Source organism: Danio aesculapii, chromosome 20, assembly GCF_903798145.1.
Source record: "Danio aesculapii chromosome 20, fDanAes4.1, whole genome shotgun sequence".
NCBI lineage: Eukaryota > Metazoa > Chordata > Actinopteri > Cypriniformes > Danionidae > Danio > Danio aesculapii.
The window spans coordinates 9,112,891-9,130,980 of NC_079454.1; the positions used below are offsets into that span (position 1 = coordinate 9,112,891).

General features: G+C 37.8%; 1 protein-coding gene across 2 annotated transcripts in view; it reads right to left on the reverse strand.

The window, feature by feature from the left end:
* Positions 1-18,090, reverse strand: part of ralgps2 (Ral GEF with PH domain and SH3 binding motif 2) — a 218,037-nt gene that overhangs the window by 86,232 nt on the left and 113,715 nt on the right. For both annotated transcript variants that reach the window (XM_056480834.1, XM_056480833.1), the window contains exons 6-8: positions 15,349-15,432; positions 5,450-5,539; positions 5,274-5,366 (exon numbers count right to left, since the gene is read on the reverse strand). In XM_056480834.1, the coding sequence (XP_056336809.1) occupies positions 5,274-5,366; positions 5,450-5,539; positions 15,349-15,432 (267 nt within the window). The remainder of the gene's footprint in view (positions 1-5,273; positions 5,367-5,449; positions 5,540-15,348; positions 15,433-18,090) is intronic.

The window sequence follows — 18,090 nt, forward strand, 5'->3', positions numbered from 1 at the left end:
AAGTATGAATTTAAGCATTAGTATGCACCTTCCTCTGCTTGCACGTATAGCAAGACACATATTTAAATACATCTCTTGCGCAAAATGCTAAATTTGCGACACTTCGAATAATGCCAAATCACGCGAATATCGCCGCGGGATGTCTATTCTCGTTTTTGCATTGACTTAAAATGTAAATCACTCACGCTTGATGCTTCATCCGCATCTGGTGAATTTAAATTAAAATTAAAATGTTGCATAATTAAATATGTATATGTAATTAAAATATGTAGCGTATAGCTTTTTAAGTCCCATTACCAAGTGTAGCCACATTTTACGACAGAAAAAAACGCGCACAGTAATTTTTAATGGCAAACGAAATATGAATTTGAGCATTTGTATGCACCGTCCTCTGCTTGCATGTATAGCAAGACACATATTTAAATGCAACTAAGGCTTTCATTAAATGAAAAGTGAAACTCGAAAGCTAGGTATGTAATGATTTACAGTGAGCCCGTTGAAAATCAGTTCAAATCGGTGACAATTCAAATGAGTAGAAACGTTTAAAAATAAAAAAATAAAAAATAAATCACAATACATGTTTTGAACAGAAGAGGGCGCTGTGTTTACAGCCGCAAACCCGCTTTAGATATTTTTATATTTCTTTTAAAACTCAAATCCCAGCACAGCCACAGTTTGTTTGTATTGTTTGGTATTGTTGCAGTGTTTGTAAGCCCTCGGTTTACCTGCGCTGCAGTTGAAGTTTAGTTCAGTCACAGCACGCTGTCGTGTACTGTTTGTGCTCGGTTCACTGAATCACGCATGCGCAGTTTTATCGGTTAACCACTTCTCAAATTTGATCTTAGTGTAACGTCACTGTTCTAATAACTGAATAAGAGTAAATATTGGATTATTTTGAGTTAGAGAGGGTATTAGGCTTGTTAAAAAGTAAGTATGATTCAGTTCAGGACTAGTTCAACCGGTTCACTTAGAAGATCCGGTTAAAAAGATTAATTCGCGATCGCGATACAGAGAAAAAAACCATTATTGGGCACAAACGTGTTAGTAAGTAAGTAATAGATATAAGTCTCTGTATTTAATGCTGTCACTGTGCTGCTGTGATCTCCACTCATCATTGTTTTTGTCGCGGGAGCAACAGCGAGGATGACTGGAGGAGAACCGGCTCGTTCAGGCCAATGGCAGCAGGACTACAGACTCTGAGGTCCCGTACGGGTCAAACACCTGCAGCGCGGAGTAAATAGATTTACTTCTAAAAGGCTTACAGTAAGTATTAAATACATTTACAAATACGAAAACGAAGGAGGTTTTTGCTATAATTTCAGAAAGTTTTAGTTAATTTTATCTGTACACAATACAGTTTCAGTTAGTTCTAGTTTTTTGAAAAACTCATTTTTATTGTTATTTCAGTTAACGACAATTATTTTACATTTTAGTTTTCGTTTTTCCGTTCGTTTTCGTTAACTATAATAACCGTGGTATGAGTGTGAATGAGTGTGTATGAATGTTTCCCAAAGATGGGTTGCAGCTGGAAGGGCATCCGCTGTGTAAAGCATATAAGTTGGCGGTTCATTTCGCTGCGGCAACCCCAGATTAATAAACGGACTAAGCCGAGAAGAAAACGAACAAATGTTATAATGCTGCTTTGTGCAGTCTGATAAAGCACACAACATTTTGAAACATATTCGGTTTGAAATTTGAAATCGAGAGTATATAACGTCACTAGGATGGCCACAGAGGGCACTGTCTGTGACACCAGTTAAAATTACTTATTTGTCTGGACAACATAAGTACAAGTCAGCAACATGTACAGTATAACACTTAAATAAACGATAAATAAACGATACATATTATGCACAAGTGTGGTTATTTTCACTGAAAAGTCTTAAGGAACTTTATAAAGTAAACATTAAATTCAATTTTCAATTCAATTCATCTTTTTTGTATAGCGTTTTTACAATGAAGATTGTGTCAAAGCAGCTTCACTTAGAAGATTATAGTAAACTGAAACGGTGTCAGTCCAGATTTCAGAGTTGAATTTCAGATCAGTGTGGTTTAATATTCACTGCTGAGAGTTCAAACACTGAAGAGCAAATCGATGCGCAGCTCCACAAGTCCCAAACCATGCAAGCTAGTAGCGACAGAAGAAGGAAAAAACTTCACCAATTGGCGAAAGTGAAGGATTAAAAAACCTAGAGAGAAACCAGGTTCAGCTGGGCACGACCATGAAATGATAAAAACCAACAAAACAAGTGTCTGCTTCAGTTTATAAACTGAAACGGAGCATTGTTTTGAAACATCTGCGTTAGCTTTAGCATTAGCACAGTATACTGGTCGTCAAAGAAAACAAAGCCTTTTAGTTCATAAGAATATCATTAGCGGCAATTTCCATGTGTAGAACAAGTACTCGATCAATCACCACTATTTTATGATGATTATCAAGCATGCAAATTGTTTCCACCATTGAGTGTGTTTAAATGGAAGATATCATGTTTGGAATAGAAATGTTTGAATTCTAGTAAAGACAAAAATAGCAGGGGGGTTGTTGTTCATCAATCAGAGTATTGGAAAGAAACAGTTCGAGGTTATGCTGTGATTCATCAGTTTAGTTTTTTTTTTTCATTTCCAGCGCTTCTCAATAACTAACTGAGAGAGTGTCGGAGGCCTGGATAATTTCACAACCTATAAACACACATGAAGGCTAGGTATAAAGAAATCTGGACATCTGGAATCTGGATTGGAGAAAATGATAGCAGTAAATCAAGAACCAAACTAACCCAAAAACTGACAGCATCTGGGGAAAACATTAAACAAATAAATAAACTTAAAAGGAGATCATTCTAAAAGTAAAACTGAAACTGGTTTATAAAGTACCACATTTACCGTAAAAAAACGCAATCGATTTGTGTTGAGACAACATGAAGAAATTAAGTTAAATTCCTGGTATTTACAATAACAAAAAACCTCAAAAATTGTGCTGTTTTAGCTCATTTTAAATAAGTACATGCATCATTTTTGAGTGTTGTCGTGAATACGAGAAGAGATTTCTTCAATAAAAATACATCTAAATAAATGATATCATCTTATATTCGAGGCTATTGCATTGAAGGTGCAGTATACAAGTTTTACTTCCATGCGTGCAATATCCAGTTCCACCACTGGTTCAAAACATACACAAGCGCAGGCGAGCCTGACTATCGAGCCTAAAGGCTAATTTAAGGCTGATTTACACTGTGTTCTAAATAAAAGCAATGACATGAGAAAGAAGCAATATTTTCCATACTAAAAGGAGTTTTTGTCCTAACCAACACCTAAAATTTATATTTTAGAAACGGCTTCTATTTCTCACAGCTGAACAACAGGAAACTATGAAAAAAAAAATCACCTTAGGTACACCTCATGCGCTTTATTCACTGTTAAATGCAAATAATGTGAGTTTGAATGCCATTTCACATCACATTTATTGCAATACTACTGAAAGCAGCAGCAGATGGTTCACATCAGATCTTGAAAATTGTAATAATATCTATTAATTCGATTATAAACCTTATCATTTCGTTAGAGTGCAGAGAGTGCACTATTCTGTGCTTCTGAGTGGCTGTATTTAAATTTTTGTCCTGTTTCGTCTGGTGTAAACGGCCAAATTGCTTATAACTGCAAATCTAGTCATGTAGCATGTTGTTATAACACAGGGTAACAATGCTAGATTGCTAATAACCACCTCATGTGGAACTCTGAATCTGCGTTTCATTTTGGAGTCTGCTACTGTCAACCGGAGGGTGCATTTCGGTCACGGACGCATACTTTGAGAGCCTTCATGACTGAATTAATGAATTACGCTGTTTTCCACTAAGGCAACCCGAGGTGCTGAAATATAATTGGCTAAACTGACATAGGGCAGGTTAAAGGGACCAAAACAAAGACGTTCCAGCACGTAATGCACATTTTCAAAGCAGAATATCTGACTTCAGAATTGTTTTTTAGATAAACAAGAATGTTCGCATGGTATTTTTATGCTTTAGAAGAGTCAAAAACTTACATAGAGCATCTTTAATAATAATGTACATTCATAAAAATAGGTGGCGCCGAATACAGGTAAATTTGGTACCCTAGCTTATTTTGCATGAAATTATGTTTGTTAGACGCTCTAATAATAAGAAAAACTGACTTTAACGATTACTTGCTGCTCGCAGAGCACATCGACGCATTGCTATCACACACATATTATTTTTCCATATTATGTCATAATAATGAGATATTATTTAGTTAAAAACTACATCTTTTCTCATAATAGCAAGTTATTTTATCAAAACAATATAATCTTCTTAAAATGACCTTTTCTTTGCTTAATATTGACAATTATCTTGTAATAACGACATGATTTTCTCATTAAAACTACATCTTTTTTCATTAAAACAAGATCTTTTATACACGACGTGACCGTTTTATTGGAATACTAAAATGGAAAAAGAGTCCAGCAATTTTGGTAGATAAACTTAAGCAAACTAGTTTGTTGTATAACATTATTATTACATGTTATTTTATTGAATTACCATCTTTACCAAAATAACATCTCATTATTAGAACCAATTTAATTTTGTCAACATTATTGAGGGGACAAAATAATTTGTCTGGCAGCAATGTCACTGTACAAGCACGGTGAACATAAGTAATTGATGTTTTTGAATCACTTTGACATTTGCTAGTTTATTGAGATCACGCTGTGTAATTAGCACCTAAATGCCAAATGTGAGGCAGTTGTTGAACATTGACTGTACATCTGTTTACTCTCTGTTATGAAGCTGATGTGTTTAAGAATTTTTTTATGATGGATTTGGGATATTTTTTGTGGTAATAAATCAGTATAGGTCGGAATTTATATACAACAAATTACAGAATGTTGCTCTACACTAGAGCAAGGGAAAAAAAAGAACAAAATCTTTATTGGTAACAGCGTTAATTATTACTAATTGCCATTATCAAAGTATACAGCAATGTCTGTATTGCTATGAAGAATATAAATAAAATATGTTATTGAAAAAAAAAGAACAAGAGTTGGTGTACAAATAACTATTTTTGTAAAATTTGAAGGGGGGGGGGGGGGGGGGGGCTTCATGTCATAATGAGGGTAATTTTTTTATTCTGGATGATACAGTATACATGTTCATTTAAGTACTTTTGTCAAGTTTGAAAAGGGGGTTCATCTCATAATGAGCGTCATCTTATATTCTGGAAAATACAATAAATATGTTATGTCAAATGTTTAAGTAACTCACAGCCCATGTCTTTGTGAGTCTGAAGATTGGAGCGCTCTGTAGAGCAGATACAACTGCCATCACTGCATGGAGACTGTTCATGTCACACAGTTTCTGCAGGAAGACAGGAAGAAGAATGTTAGCAACTAATATAAGCACATAATTCACAGTACGTTTTCTTTATGTCGTGTTTTTACCTTTGCTGTTCTGATATAGAGGCTCAACACTTCTGCTCTGATCTTCAGAGTTTGAGCATGAAGAATCTCCCTCACCACCCAGAAACTCACCTAAAATGACACAAAAACACAAGACTAATATTAAAAATAACTTATCATTCCTGCCATAATTGTGGTTTTATTTTTACATCTCTAAACTACACAGTCAAATCCAAGATTTGCCAGACAAATCTACATGTAAACTATTGTGCACTCTTCACAATTGTTGGCTATTTATAATTTAAAAAAAAGACAAAAGAGCTGATCATCTGTAGTGTCATCATTATACACAGTTGAAGTCAGAATTATTAGCCCACCCTTTTTTTTCTCTTTTAAATATTTCCCAAATTATGTTTCACAGAGCAAAGAAATTTTCACAGCATGTCTGATAATATTTTTTCTTCTGGAGAAAGTTTTATTTGTTTTATTTCAGTTAGAATAAAAGCAGTTTTAAATTTTTTTTTTTTTTGTAATTTTAAAGTCAAAATTATTAGCCCCTTTAAGCTGTATTTTTTCGGATAGTCTATAGAACAAACCATCGTTATACAATAACTTGCCTAATTACCCTAACCTGCCAAGTTTACCTAATTAACCTAGTTAAGCCTTTAAATGTTATTTTAAGCTGTATAGAAGTGTCTTTAAAATATCTAGTCAAATATTATTTACTGTCATCATGGCAAAGATAAAATAAATCAGTTATTAGATATGAGTTATTAAAACTATTATGTTATGAAATGTGTTTCTAATTGGGGGGAAAAAGAAACAGGGGGGCTAATAATCCCGGGGGGATTATTAATGTAGTAAACAGGTAGAAGACAGACAAGGAAGGCAAAAATGAGATCACTAGAGAAAAATGAGATCACTGGAAGAAAAGAAACAAGAAAAAGAGACGGAAACAGGCTAGGTGAGACAAGAAGAAAGCAATAGAATAAGATTATGAGACTGGGAGATAAGAGACCAGGGTTTGTCTATTTATTAAGCTTCTTAAAGTGCCATTGAAGTGAACCTGCTTTTATGTTGAAATTGAAGTATTGAAAGCATTTTATCAAATACATTGAAACTAAGAATTAGTTTTAATTTCGATTTTTACTTGATACTATACCCGATTTACATTGCCTGCATGTAGCTGACACTGTTAGCATTTATACTTCTAAACTGCTCTGCAATAATACTTCTGGCATAGACTTTTCCAGGGAGGCTGAGGAGTGTGATCCCCCTCTACAGTTGGAACACACCCTCTGGTCCACCTTCTTAAAAATGGGAACCATCACCCCAGCTGCCCAGTCCAGAGGTACTGTCCCTGACCGCGATGTGACATTGCAGAGGCGTGTCAGCCAAGACAGCCCCAAATATCCAGAGACTCGAGGTACATAGGGTGCGTCTCATTTACCCCTGCTGCTTTTTCCACTGCAGTGCTTGAGTGATGGGTGAGTCAACACCTTCATCCCCATTCTCTGCTTCCTCAATGGACAACGTGTCAGTGGGATTACGGAGATCCTCAAAGAAATCAATCCACGGTCCGACAACATCCCCAGTTGAGCTTAACAGCTCCCCACTTCCACTGTAATATGTTGGTGCAGAACAGCTTCTTCAGCTTGATTGCATCCCTTCCTTCCAGTGTCCACCACCAGGTTTGTGGATTTTCACAGGCACTACAGACCTTGCATTCAGAGTTCATGATGGGCACATCTACAGTGGAGTCAGAGAACATGGCCACTTGGTCTCAATGTCTTCAGTGTCCCTCTGTATCTGTCAAAGTTCTTCCGGAGGTGAGAGTTGAAAATCCCTCTGAAATGTGGTTCATCTAGATATTCCCAGAGGACCCTGACAAAATGTTTGGGCCTTTCTGGTCTGTCTGTCCTCCACCTCTGCCAGTAGATCCAATTCACCACCAGGTAGTGATCAGTGAACAGCTCTGCCCCTCTTCTTCAATCATTGACCTCTGGCCTGGGGTGTTCTGCCGCCACATGCACTAATAGATATCCTTATACTCAAACATGGTGTTTGTTATGTACAAACTGTGATTAGCACAGAAGTCCAACAACAGAACACCACTCAGATTCAAATCAAAGAGCCCGCTCACCAACATGTACACCAGTAAAACAATGGAGTACCCAGTCAGAGCACCTTCCAGCACCCCTCCCAAGGACTTAAAGAAGGCCGGAAACTCTGCACTGGTGTTTGGCCCATAGGCACAAACTACAGTGAGAGACTCATCTCCGACCCGAAGACACTGGTAGGCAACCCCCTCATTCACCGACACACTCCAACACATGGCGGATAAGTTGAGAAGCTATAAGCAAGCCCGCACCAGCCCGCAATCTCTCACCGTGGGCAACTCCAGAGTAGAAGAAAGTTCCAAAGCCCAGGAGGTGAGCCCGACTATCTCTTGTCTCAGGCTCAGACTCCTTAACTCCCAGTGTGATGACATTCCATGTCCCAAGAGCCAGTTTCTGTGCCTTACAATTGGGATGTTGTGGTCCTGAACTTAGATCACCTCCCGTTTCACAATGCACAGACCCCTTACAGCTCCTCCTGCTGGTGGTGGGCATGCAGGAGGATGGTACCATGTCTCTCCTTTAGGCTGAGAGAGTCCTTGTTCTGTGGGACAAAACCCGGCCACCAGGTGATCGCATATGAGCACCAATCCCAGGCCTGGCTCCAGAGTGGGGCCCCGGCTGCACTGTACTGGGAAACGTCATGGTCCTTGATATTTTGCTACTCATAAGAGGTTTTAGTAAATGCCCTAATGTAAACTTTGACCCCAGTGATGTTCAAGCATAAAATGGCTTACACTTTAATTGTGCATGTTTGCCACTTTTCTGGAAGTGGACTCTGAAACGGAGCTCATTTGGACAGGAAAATGTGAAAAATGTGCTTTTTCTTCAGCTGTCAGTAAGCATTGTCTCTAAGGGCATGCTCAGACTAGGTACAGTTGCCTTGAACCGTGCCAAAGCGCAACTGTCTTGAACAGTACGAATCACGCTCATTGAACAGTAAGAATCATTAAATAATACATATAAAACAATCCCATTAAAGTGATGTCGCGTCTTCAGTTTCGGGCTCAGGCTCGATTTGCCCTCACATTACAAGCATCCCGCCTCAAATACCAACTGAACCACACTCTGGCACACCTCTTCTAACTGGGCCAGGGCTAGGAACCGGGCCAGGGCACTCACACTTGTCAAACGAACCGGGAAATACACCTCGGCTGACATAGTGTGAGTACGCCCTAAAGGTGTTTCCTGAACAGCATTTTTACACTCCTTGGTGCTTCCTGTGTGCAATGGCCTTAGATCAAATATGCGAAATACTGAAACAAATGCACCAGCATTATCTCTCTCTATCTCATCTCCACCAATATGCTGATGTGTGCTCTGGAACTAAATGCCTGTCACTGGGTCATTCGAGTGGAGCTGCACTATGGTGGTTAAGGACAAACAAAAAAGTAAAGAAAGAAACTTGAAATTTGATAAAATGAGAATATAACCGACAAGACAATAAAGAAACGTAGCTGAGAAGATGCAAAAAGTAAAGAAAATAAGAAGAAAAAAAACACAAGGTTAAGAAAACTGAATGACCGAGAAAAAAAAAAGAGAGAAGACAAGAAGATACACTGCATTTTAAGCTGTAGACATTATGTAACTGCAGACATGGATTGTTGGGTCATCCATCACTCATCTTTTCCTTGCTCCATATCCTTCCAACCCCTGCCAACCTCAGCCCCCCTCGTCCATTTCCATTTGTCCTGTTGATTTTCCAAGCTCTTCTTTCCCACATGTCTTTATGCTGGGACGCACACGCAGTGAGGTCATTGTTTCAGCATCTCCCCTGCTGCGAGTTCCCGTTTGTTAATGCTAGATCGGATCACAGTGTCTCTGGGTAAAGCCGGAACGCCTCAAACCAGTGGAAAGGGTTTTATTCTACTCACTAATGAATAAGAAAAGCAGCATGGTACAGCGGACATTTACACTCAAACACGTGAGTGCAAAAAGTTCCACGCAAGAGTACACATTCACACTAACAGCTGCTTCTCACACACCTGCACCTGTGTTACGCAAGAGGAAATCCTTTTTTGAGCCTGATTTTGAGCCTCTTGGAGAATATTTCAGCTCTGTGCTTCTCTCATTTTATTAAGTCCAGGAAAACATGACAAAGGAAGGAAGGAAGGAAGGAAGGAAGGAAGGAAGGAAGGAAGGAAGGAAGGAAGGAAGGAAGGAAGGAAGGAAGGAAGGAAGGAAGGAAGGAAGGAAGGAAGGAAGGAAGGAAGGAAGGAAGGAAGGAAGGAAGGAAGGAAGAAAGAAAGAAAGAAAAGAAAGAAAGAAAGAAAGAAAGAAAGAAAGACAGAAAGAAAGAAAGAAAGAAAGAAAGAAAGAAAGGAAGAAAGAAAGAAAGAAAGAAATCTGGCAAAAAAAAGTCAACAAACCTTATGCAAATATCCCCTGGCAAAAGATACCCATATGTGGCTAATTCTTAACATCTGTCTGGTCTAATCTGTAGGGTCTGTGTGTGTGTAAGTGTGTGCATAAGTGTGTCCTGCATTAAGCCCACTATAGTGCATGCTAGATGAAAACACCCAACATTTGTGCATGATGGACTGATTTACTGGTTTTGAAATGTTTGTGTGGAGTGGGGTGCATAGGATTCCAGAATAAATCCATCCGATTATGTATAAGTATGGAGAATTATTTTATTAATTAATCTTAACCAGCTACCAAATGACACAGTTTACATATACAGTGCATACCTAGCTAAAATAAAACACGACAAAGATGGTCAGCTTACAACCGAACAATAACAAAACTACTGGTGTTAATCAAACACACCTCTCTACACTTGCAACACATAGTATAAAATAATCTCTCAAATGAGCACACGCTGTTTTGTTACTGTGAGGTGACATTAGCTAGCTAGCATTACATGTCTGTTTAGAACGTTTTGTTCTCGCCTTTCCAAGCATCATCCTTCAGAAAGTACATTTGTGTTGGCAGGCGAGTGTGTGTGGCTTCCCGAACAGCCGTTTTAGCCGTTTCGAGGATGTATATTGAGAAAGTTTCCACACAGCACAAATTCCTCACTGATATTCTCATATTTATTACCAAGCGCTGGCCATATTGTCAAGGGAGAAAGTCTGTCTAAGTAAGTGTGCGCGCGTTTAAGTCTTAAAGAAACACTCCACTTTTTTGGACAATAGGCGTATTTAACATGTCCCCAAGTGTTAAACAAATTAGTTAAAAAAAATGTTTCCATTCAGCTGATCTCCATGACTAGCGGGAGCACTTTAGCTTAGCATCGGTCATTGACTTCAGAACTTCGACTAAGTGCAAGCCAACACATATCAGTGATGCAGCATGTACATTTAATAATGTTAAAGAGGTTTAATATGTATTATTCGATTATAAACCTTATAATTTCATTGGAGTGCAGTGAGTGCACTATTCTGTGCTTCTGAATGGCTATATTTAACTTTCTGTCGTGTTTCGTCTGGTGTAAACAGCCAAATTGCTTGTCACTGCAAATCTAGTCATGTAGCATGTTGTTAGGACACAGGAGTTGCAATGTAACCTGGTCACTTAATGTTTACATTCGTAGTATTTGTATTATTTGCTATTTAATAACCACCTTATGTGAAACTCTGAATCTGTGCTCATTTCGGAGTCTGCTACTGTCCACCGGAGGTCACATTTCAGTCACAGACGCAGACTTGTAGAGCCTTCATGACTGATTTAATGAAATACGCTGTTTTCCACTAAGACAGCCCAGGGTACTGAAATATCATTGGGTTGATGGGTTCGGATTTCTGCCTTCCAATCAGTCCCAGCATGGATCCACGTTTATCCCTTTTCTCATTACTTTATTAATATGATTATTTGAATTAGTATTTAATCTTGAAATGATTTTGACTAATGAATAAGTTAACACACTGCTCAAAGTAAGAATGTTCAGTGTCCTTGCTCCTCTCTTAGTTTGTCTCTTTGTAACCCTATTTTCAGAAGCTACTAAACTAGGTCAGAGGTCATGGAGACCTCAAGTGGAACTGAAGGGGTTGATGACTAAAAACAACTGTTTTCCTATTTGTATTGTTATGTGGTAATACAGTCTAAAGTACGCTTGATATTGTTATTATATGTATATTCAGTTTAAAGTGATTTTCCTTTTTATGCAATATAGACTTTGTGTAGTAAAAACATAGCAGCCTGAATGCTGTTTATACCAGTTTGAACTAGTTTGATAAGACAGCTGAGAGTACGAAGAAACAACCTTGAGTTTTTATAACAGTATTCCTTTTGCATGTGTATATGTATCGGATGGGTCAGTTCCACAGGTCTAAGACCAGCTCTTAATTGTCTACAGGCGACTTGACCTAAGCCTCCTGTCACCATTCCTATATGGATTCAGATACGACCCCCCATTGACGTACATATTTAGATATGTCTATCTTTGAATCTTACCAGAATCTACACCCTGTCTGGTCTTGTGTACACTGCAAAAAATGCTTTTCTTACTTGGATTTTTTGTCTTCTCAATAGTCCAAATATCTAAATATTCTTAAATCAAGAAGTATTTTCTAGACAAGCAAAACATATTGTCGTGTTTTCAGAAATAATATGCCATTATTAAGTGAATTTTTCCTTAAAACAAACAAAATAATCTGCCAATGGAGTAAGCAAAATGATCTTGTTTTTCCTTTTGACATAATATTATTTTGCTTGTTTTAAGGAAAAACTCACTTAATATTGGCATATTATTTCTTAAAACATGACAATATGTTTTGCTTGTCTAAAAATGCTTTTTGATTTAAGAATTTTTAGATATTTAGACTAGAAACAAGACAAAAAAAATCTAAGTAAGAAAAGCTTTTTTGCAGTTTAGAGACTATGATTGTTATTGATTTGTGATTGTAAGCAAAGCGGCCTAGGAACTCATTGCAAGTATTGAAGCTGGCTTCATCTGATGAAACTTTATTTTTTTGAATCTCTGACTCCGGCATCTGACTTCATCTGACAGACTGCTCATTCTTTGGGTTAAAACTTGTAAAATATCCCTACAGGGTAAACTGGCATTGGGTGGGTTAAAGGGACCAAACCAAAGCAGAATATCTGACTTTAGCATTGTTTTTTAGATAAACAAGAATTTTCACTTAGCATGTTTCTTAAATATCTGCAAACATATTATGGTATTTTTATGGTTAAGAAGAGTCAAAACCTTACATACAGCACATTTAAAGCTATGTGTATGCCTCTTTTGTAGTTGCATTGTGTACCAAGTTCGATATGTCTGGAAACTATACTCTTATTCCGGTGTAATAATCAAGGAACTTTGCTGCCATACCATGGCTGCAGCAGGAGCAATGATCTGTCATGGTACATGATGTAACTACAGAAGAGTCCAGCTTTAAACTGGAAAGTTATCAAAACTCATTTTTAATCAAGATGCTAATGGTCTAATCCAATTTAGCTACCTATGCTAAGCTAAGCTAAAAGTGCTCTGGAGATCAGTCGAATGTATTCAAAAATGGTAAAACTCAACTCTATGGGACTGCAAAATGAGCCTATTTCCAAAAAAAAGTGGAGTGTGCCATTAAAGTAGAGATTTTCAGGAGTAAAAAACAACTTCTGCATTGCGTAAAAGCTTTATTCCACGATCATTCCCCTCTGGTTACACACCGTCAGCTCTCTGCCAATTATGAAGCAACCATTGCACACAGAAACTCTTACACACTCAGAGGAGGCCACATACTTCTTCAAAGGCCAATTGGATCAGATTAGTGTATCTCAACCCAAATGTGCATCCAACATCTCTACGCAGACCTCGGCGCAGTGATAAGCTTTCGAAGATCTTCATTAGCTGCTCGGATTAGAACCGAAATATCAGTGCGAGTTCAGTTTCCCAATTGTCTCGTTGACCTCAAGTAACTTTGACATAAAGTCACATTTACACTTGGTGTGTTGTCTTAGCGGCCAAATTCTGTTAACAAGAAACTTGACGGCGACGTAATTTTCCAACCTAGCCAATCCAAAGCAATAAAGTCAAGTGATTTAGGCCAGAAACATACTCATTGGCAAACACCGGCTCTAATGCGCAGCCAGGGTGTTACACGAATGCCAGCCCTCGGGAAGTGGAGGTTTCCACCCTGCATGACCCGAACACTTACCTGGACCGACACCATTCTACACTTCAATGCCAAATCCCTTTCAATCCCAACACATAAACCCCTAAGAAACTTATTTTCACCTTTTTAAGATTTAAAGTTTCTATAATTTAAAACAAATGCACAAGACCACGAGAGCAAAACATGTTTCCTGTGGTTGTAAATCCACTGAACACACACCTGTTCCAGCATCGTTTCAGTTGGAAACAAATGCATAATGTTAAATATATTGATTGGAATGCGTTATGCTTCTCTGAATATGATTTTTTACTTGAAATTAGACAAAGTCAGAGAATTAGCCATTGATGAATGTCTATTTTAAAGTCGTACATATGTCATCTGCCCGTAAGGAGTCTCTATTAAATGCTTGAATGATAGAGGAAAGTGACAAAACTGTTTATAAAGTCTTACATATGGATATTTCTACAAAGAAATTAATAAATAAACTTCTATTTTGCAAGAGGAGAGCTTTATTCAACCCCCGGGAGCCATGTGAGGCACATTTTTATTATGGAGGGATTTGTTTTATTGCGCTTTTATTTTGGACTGTTGAAGAGAAATATCGCTATTGAGGAGATGAAAAAAGCCAGCACATTTTTATACATAAAACTGACTGGATGTGACTGAAAGAATAAAGTCATATACACCTAAGATTCCTTCAGTGGGAGTAAATCATTGGCTAATTTTCGTTTTGGGGTGAACTAATGACAATTGCGGAACTATGCTAAAGGACTTTTAACTGGTCAGTAACCTGGGTTAAGCGTTTCCGGTGAACTGTATGCCATTGCAAAGTCATCTCCACTGGCTGAGTGATATCCGATATAAAGTGGGTCTCCGAACGTACAAGAAGCACTGCATTAAATTACATTTTTTTCCCCGCCATGTCTTTAAAACACGAACATTTATTTTACCACAGTATTTTCAATTTTTTGTTTCGTTTTACGCTTGAGCAACTAAATGAATGCCAACGTCTATTTAACGATTGTATTGTAATTACTTTACAACATCGATGCTGTAAAAGGAACCGTATAAAATGGAAAAAAGTCACATTAACCGTTCACCGGAACTTTATCAGTATGGGAAGAAACACTAGCTCCGCGTATACCCTATTAATACTAAAGGTGCCATAGAATTCAAATATGAATATATCTAGGCATAGCTGAATAATAAGAGTTCAGAACACGGAAATGACATACCATAAACCACAAACACCACGTTTCCTTGTTCTCAAGTAAATCCAGTGAGTGTAAAAACTCTAGTGGAAAAGTGGAAAAACAGGCCGTTCTGAATAAAATACAGATTCTGGCGATCCACACAGGACCAATAATATGCACTTCACAAGCTGTGATGGATTGGCCACAACATTTAATAGAGAGATTACAATAATAACAGTAATTTATTTTAAATTATTAAAGATATTTTATTGAGATTTTAATTAGATAAATAAAAAAATAATTAAGAAAAAGTGAGGAAATAAAATGATCTAAACTTGTATTAAACATACTATGTATGTGGGACTCTTATTTTGTAAACGAGAAAGACAGGGAGACTAAAAAGGAGCAGTTTATTATCCATTCATGATTCATGAGCGCTTCAGAAAGCAAAATGCAGGATATACAGATTCAAAAGTTTTTCAACACACCCCCAAAAAGGATTTTTGTGGATTTTAACCTCTTTGAGTATAAATTGTTTGTGTTAATAAAGGGACACCAAATAAGTGTTTGTGTACCTGGTTGAAGCGTCGTGTGAAGGCCACTGCGTTCGGTGCTGAACTATGCTTCTCCTTCTTGTTCCAGCCACAACTAGAGAGCTCCTAAAAAACAACATAAAAGAACAAAAACAGTCACAAAAAAAGCATGTTCCAGCAGGTTTGTAATTAGGAAAGTCGACGGAAACAATTAAGCCAATCAAGCGCAACAGGAGACATTGAATTGTTTATAGTGACAAAAACAAATCAGGTTGAGACAGGACCCCTCGCTCATGACCAATGACAAAACAACATAAAGGAACAAAACAAAAGGAACACACAAACATACTTTTTTGGAAATAGTCTTATTTTACAAGGCCCCTAGTGCTAAACAGTTGAGATTTACCATTTTTCAATCCAATCAGCTGATCCCTGAGTGCTGCGGGAACACTTTTAGCTTAGCATAAATCTTAAGTCAGATAAGATCATTAGCATCTCACTCATTTTTTTTATCTGTGTGTTTATCTGCCTGTCTAGTGTTCAATCCTGCTAATATATGTCAAGCCTTTGCAGAAATTCACCCTACAGGGGGCGCTTATGAGGGTAATATAGAGTTTAGGGTTTGGTGTTGTTTAGTGTTAGGGTTAAGGGGATAGTGTTTTTGGGTTATTTAGTGTCAGGGTTTAGGGGATAGTGTTTAGGGTTATTTAGCGTTAGGGTTTAGGCTTTAGAGTCTAGGGTTATTTGATGTTAGAATTTAGTGTTTAGCGTTTAGGGTTTAGTGTTTAGGGTTATTAATGTTAAGGTTTAGGGTTTAGAGTCTAAGGTTATTTAGTGTTAGGGTTTAGGGTTATTTATTGTTAAGGTTGAGGGTTAGTCTAGGGTTATTTAGTGTTAGGGTTTAGGGTTGTTTAGTGTTTAGGTTTAGGGTTATTTAGTGTTTGGGTTTAGGGTTATTTAGCGTTTGGGTTTAGGGTTATTTAGTGTTTGGGTTTAGGGTTATTTAGTGTTAGGGTTTAGGGTCTAGGTTTATTTAGTGTAAGACGTAAAGGTTAGGGTTTTGGGTTAAGGTTAATGTGTGATATCGTAAAGTAGGTCGCACACCGGATGCGCCACTCAGCGCTGCAACACGGGGCGCACAAGACAGTTGAAAATATCGCACACCAGACATGCACATTAGCATGTTGTTTAAATTGAAACTTTTCAAATGGCTCAGAAATATGAACAGGGTCCTGAGTCGTGGCCGACTTGCGGCACCAGTGTGTGTACCCTGAGAGAAACCTTTGCTCAGAATTCTAAAATGCATGGCACTGTGTGGCGCTCCGTGGTGCTGTGTGGTGCTGCAGGGTTTGATGCGGTGCTTCTGGTATGCGACCCCCTTTAGGGTTAGGGTTTTGGAGGTTAGTTAGCATAATGTGTGTTAGCGTTAGGGTTAAGTTGCATATGTTCAAGAAGGTAAAAGCGAGTTTCACCCTTATTTCTTTCACCCTCACTAAAATATTTGATCTGATTGGCCTAGACTTACATGGCTGTATGCCTTGAAGCATAGGTCCAGTGTGCATGTATGCGGTGTCATTAGCTTCTCTGTCTGTCTATCATTTCTAGAGTTTCAGTAATTTTCCTATTGAAAGCTTGACTCTTCTGCAGCAACATGTACTATGACCGACGGAAAATGAAAAGTTGTTATTTTGCAGAGTCTATATGGCTAGAAACTAAACTCTAATTCTGGCATAATAATCAAGGAACTTTGCTACCGTACCATTGCTGTAGCAGACACAATGATATTAAATATTGCTGTTACCTAGTTATCTACCTGGAGACTATTTTCAAACTGCAAAGGTCCTACATAAATGCGGTAGTTGAATGTTTCATTAAACTTCAGACTACAATTATTTTCTCTTACACGTTAAATGGATTTGTAACTTGCACTGAGCAATGTGTTTTAACAAACTAGACTGGATTGGTTGAAATCATTTGGTCAGCATAAGTCTAAAGTGAACAATTAAATGACTCCAGTTAATGACTTATTGGTTAAAATGATTCAGTCAGAGCATGTTTACAGTTAAGAACTTACTGATTCAAATGAACTCAAGATAAAAGAAAGTGAGTAATGTAAATAGCTCATTTGAATTATCCAATCAGAACGAGACTCCAGCTAACGACTCACTGATTAAAATAACTTAGTTTGGACCAGTATATAATTATTAATTCACAATGATCTGGTTACGCTAAGCCTACAGCATCCGATTAATTGATTCAAAGGAATCATTTGAGTGTGACTGAATTTTGGAATAAGTTTGGATGCGTTATTCCTTTAATAATGCATATCTGGCAACAACACCATTGGACAGACATCAATCTGACAAGCTAAATCTCAAAGACAAGAAGATCCAAGCTCAACTCCAGCTGTTCGGTCATCTTCGAAATGATCCATTAGCTCTAAAATTAAAGCTGTCATGACATACGACACATTGGCCACACTTGGAAAATCCCGACCATAATTATGCAACCGTGCGTTATGTAATTAAGCGGAACGCTCAGACATTTTCCAGCTTCAAACGAGCTGTTAGTGCCATTAAAACACCAAAACAAACGCAGATACACATTCAGCTGTCAGGAAAAGGAAAAAGAGCTGAGTGATTCCACAAGGGGACTTCAAGAAGAATGAAATTAACCATTAAACATATTCATGACGACCGTACATACCAAATCCAAACCTAAACCAGTGTGACCGCAATTTCTCATGAGCTCACGCTACAAACATACTCAAATTATCAGCAACCT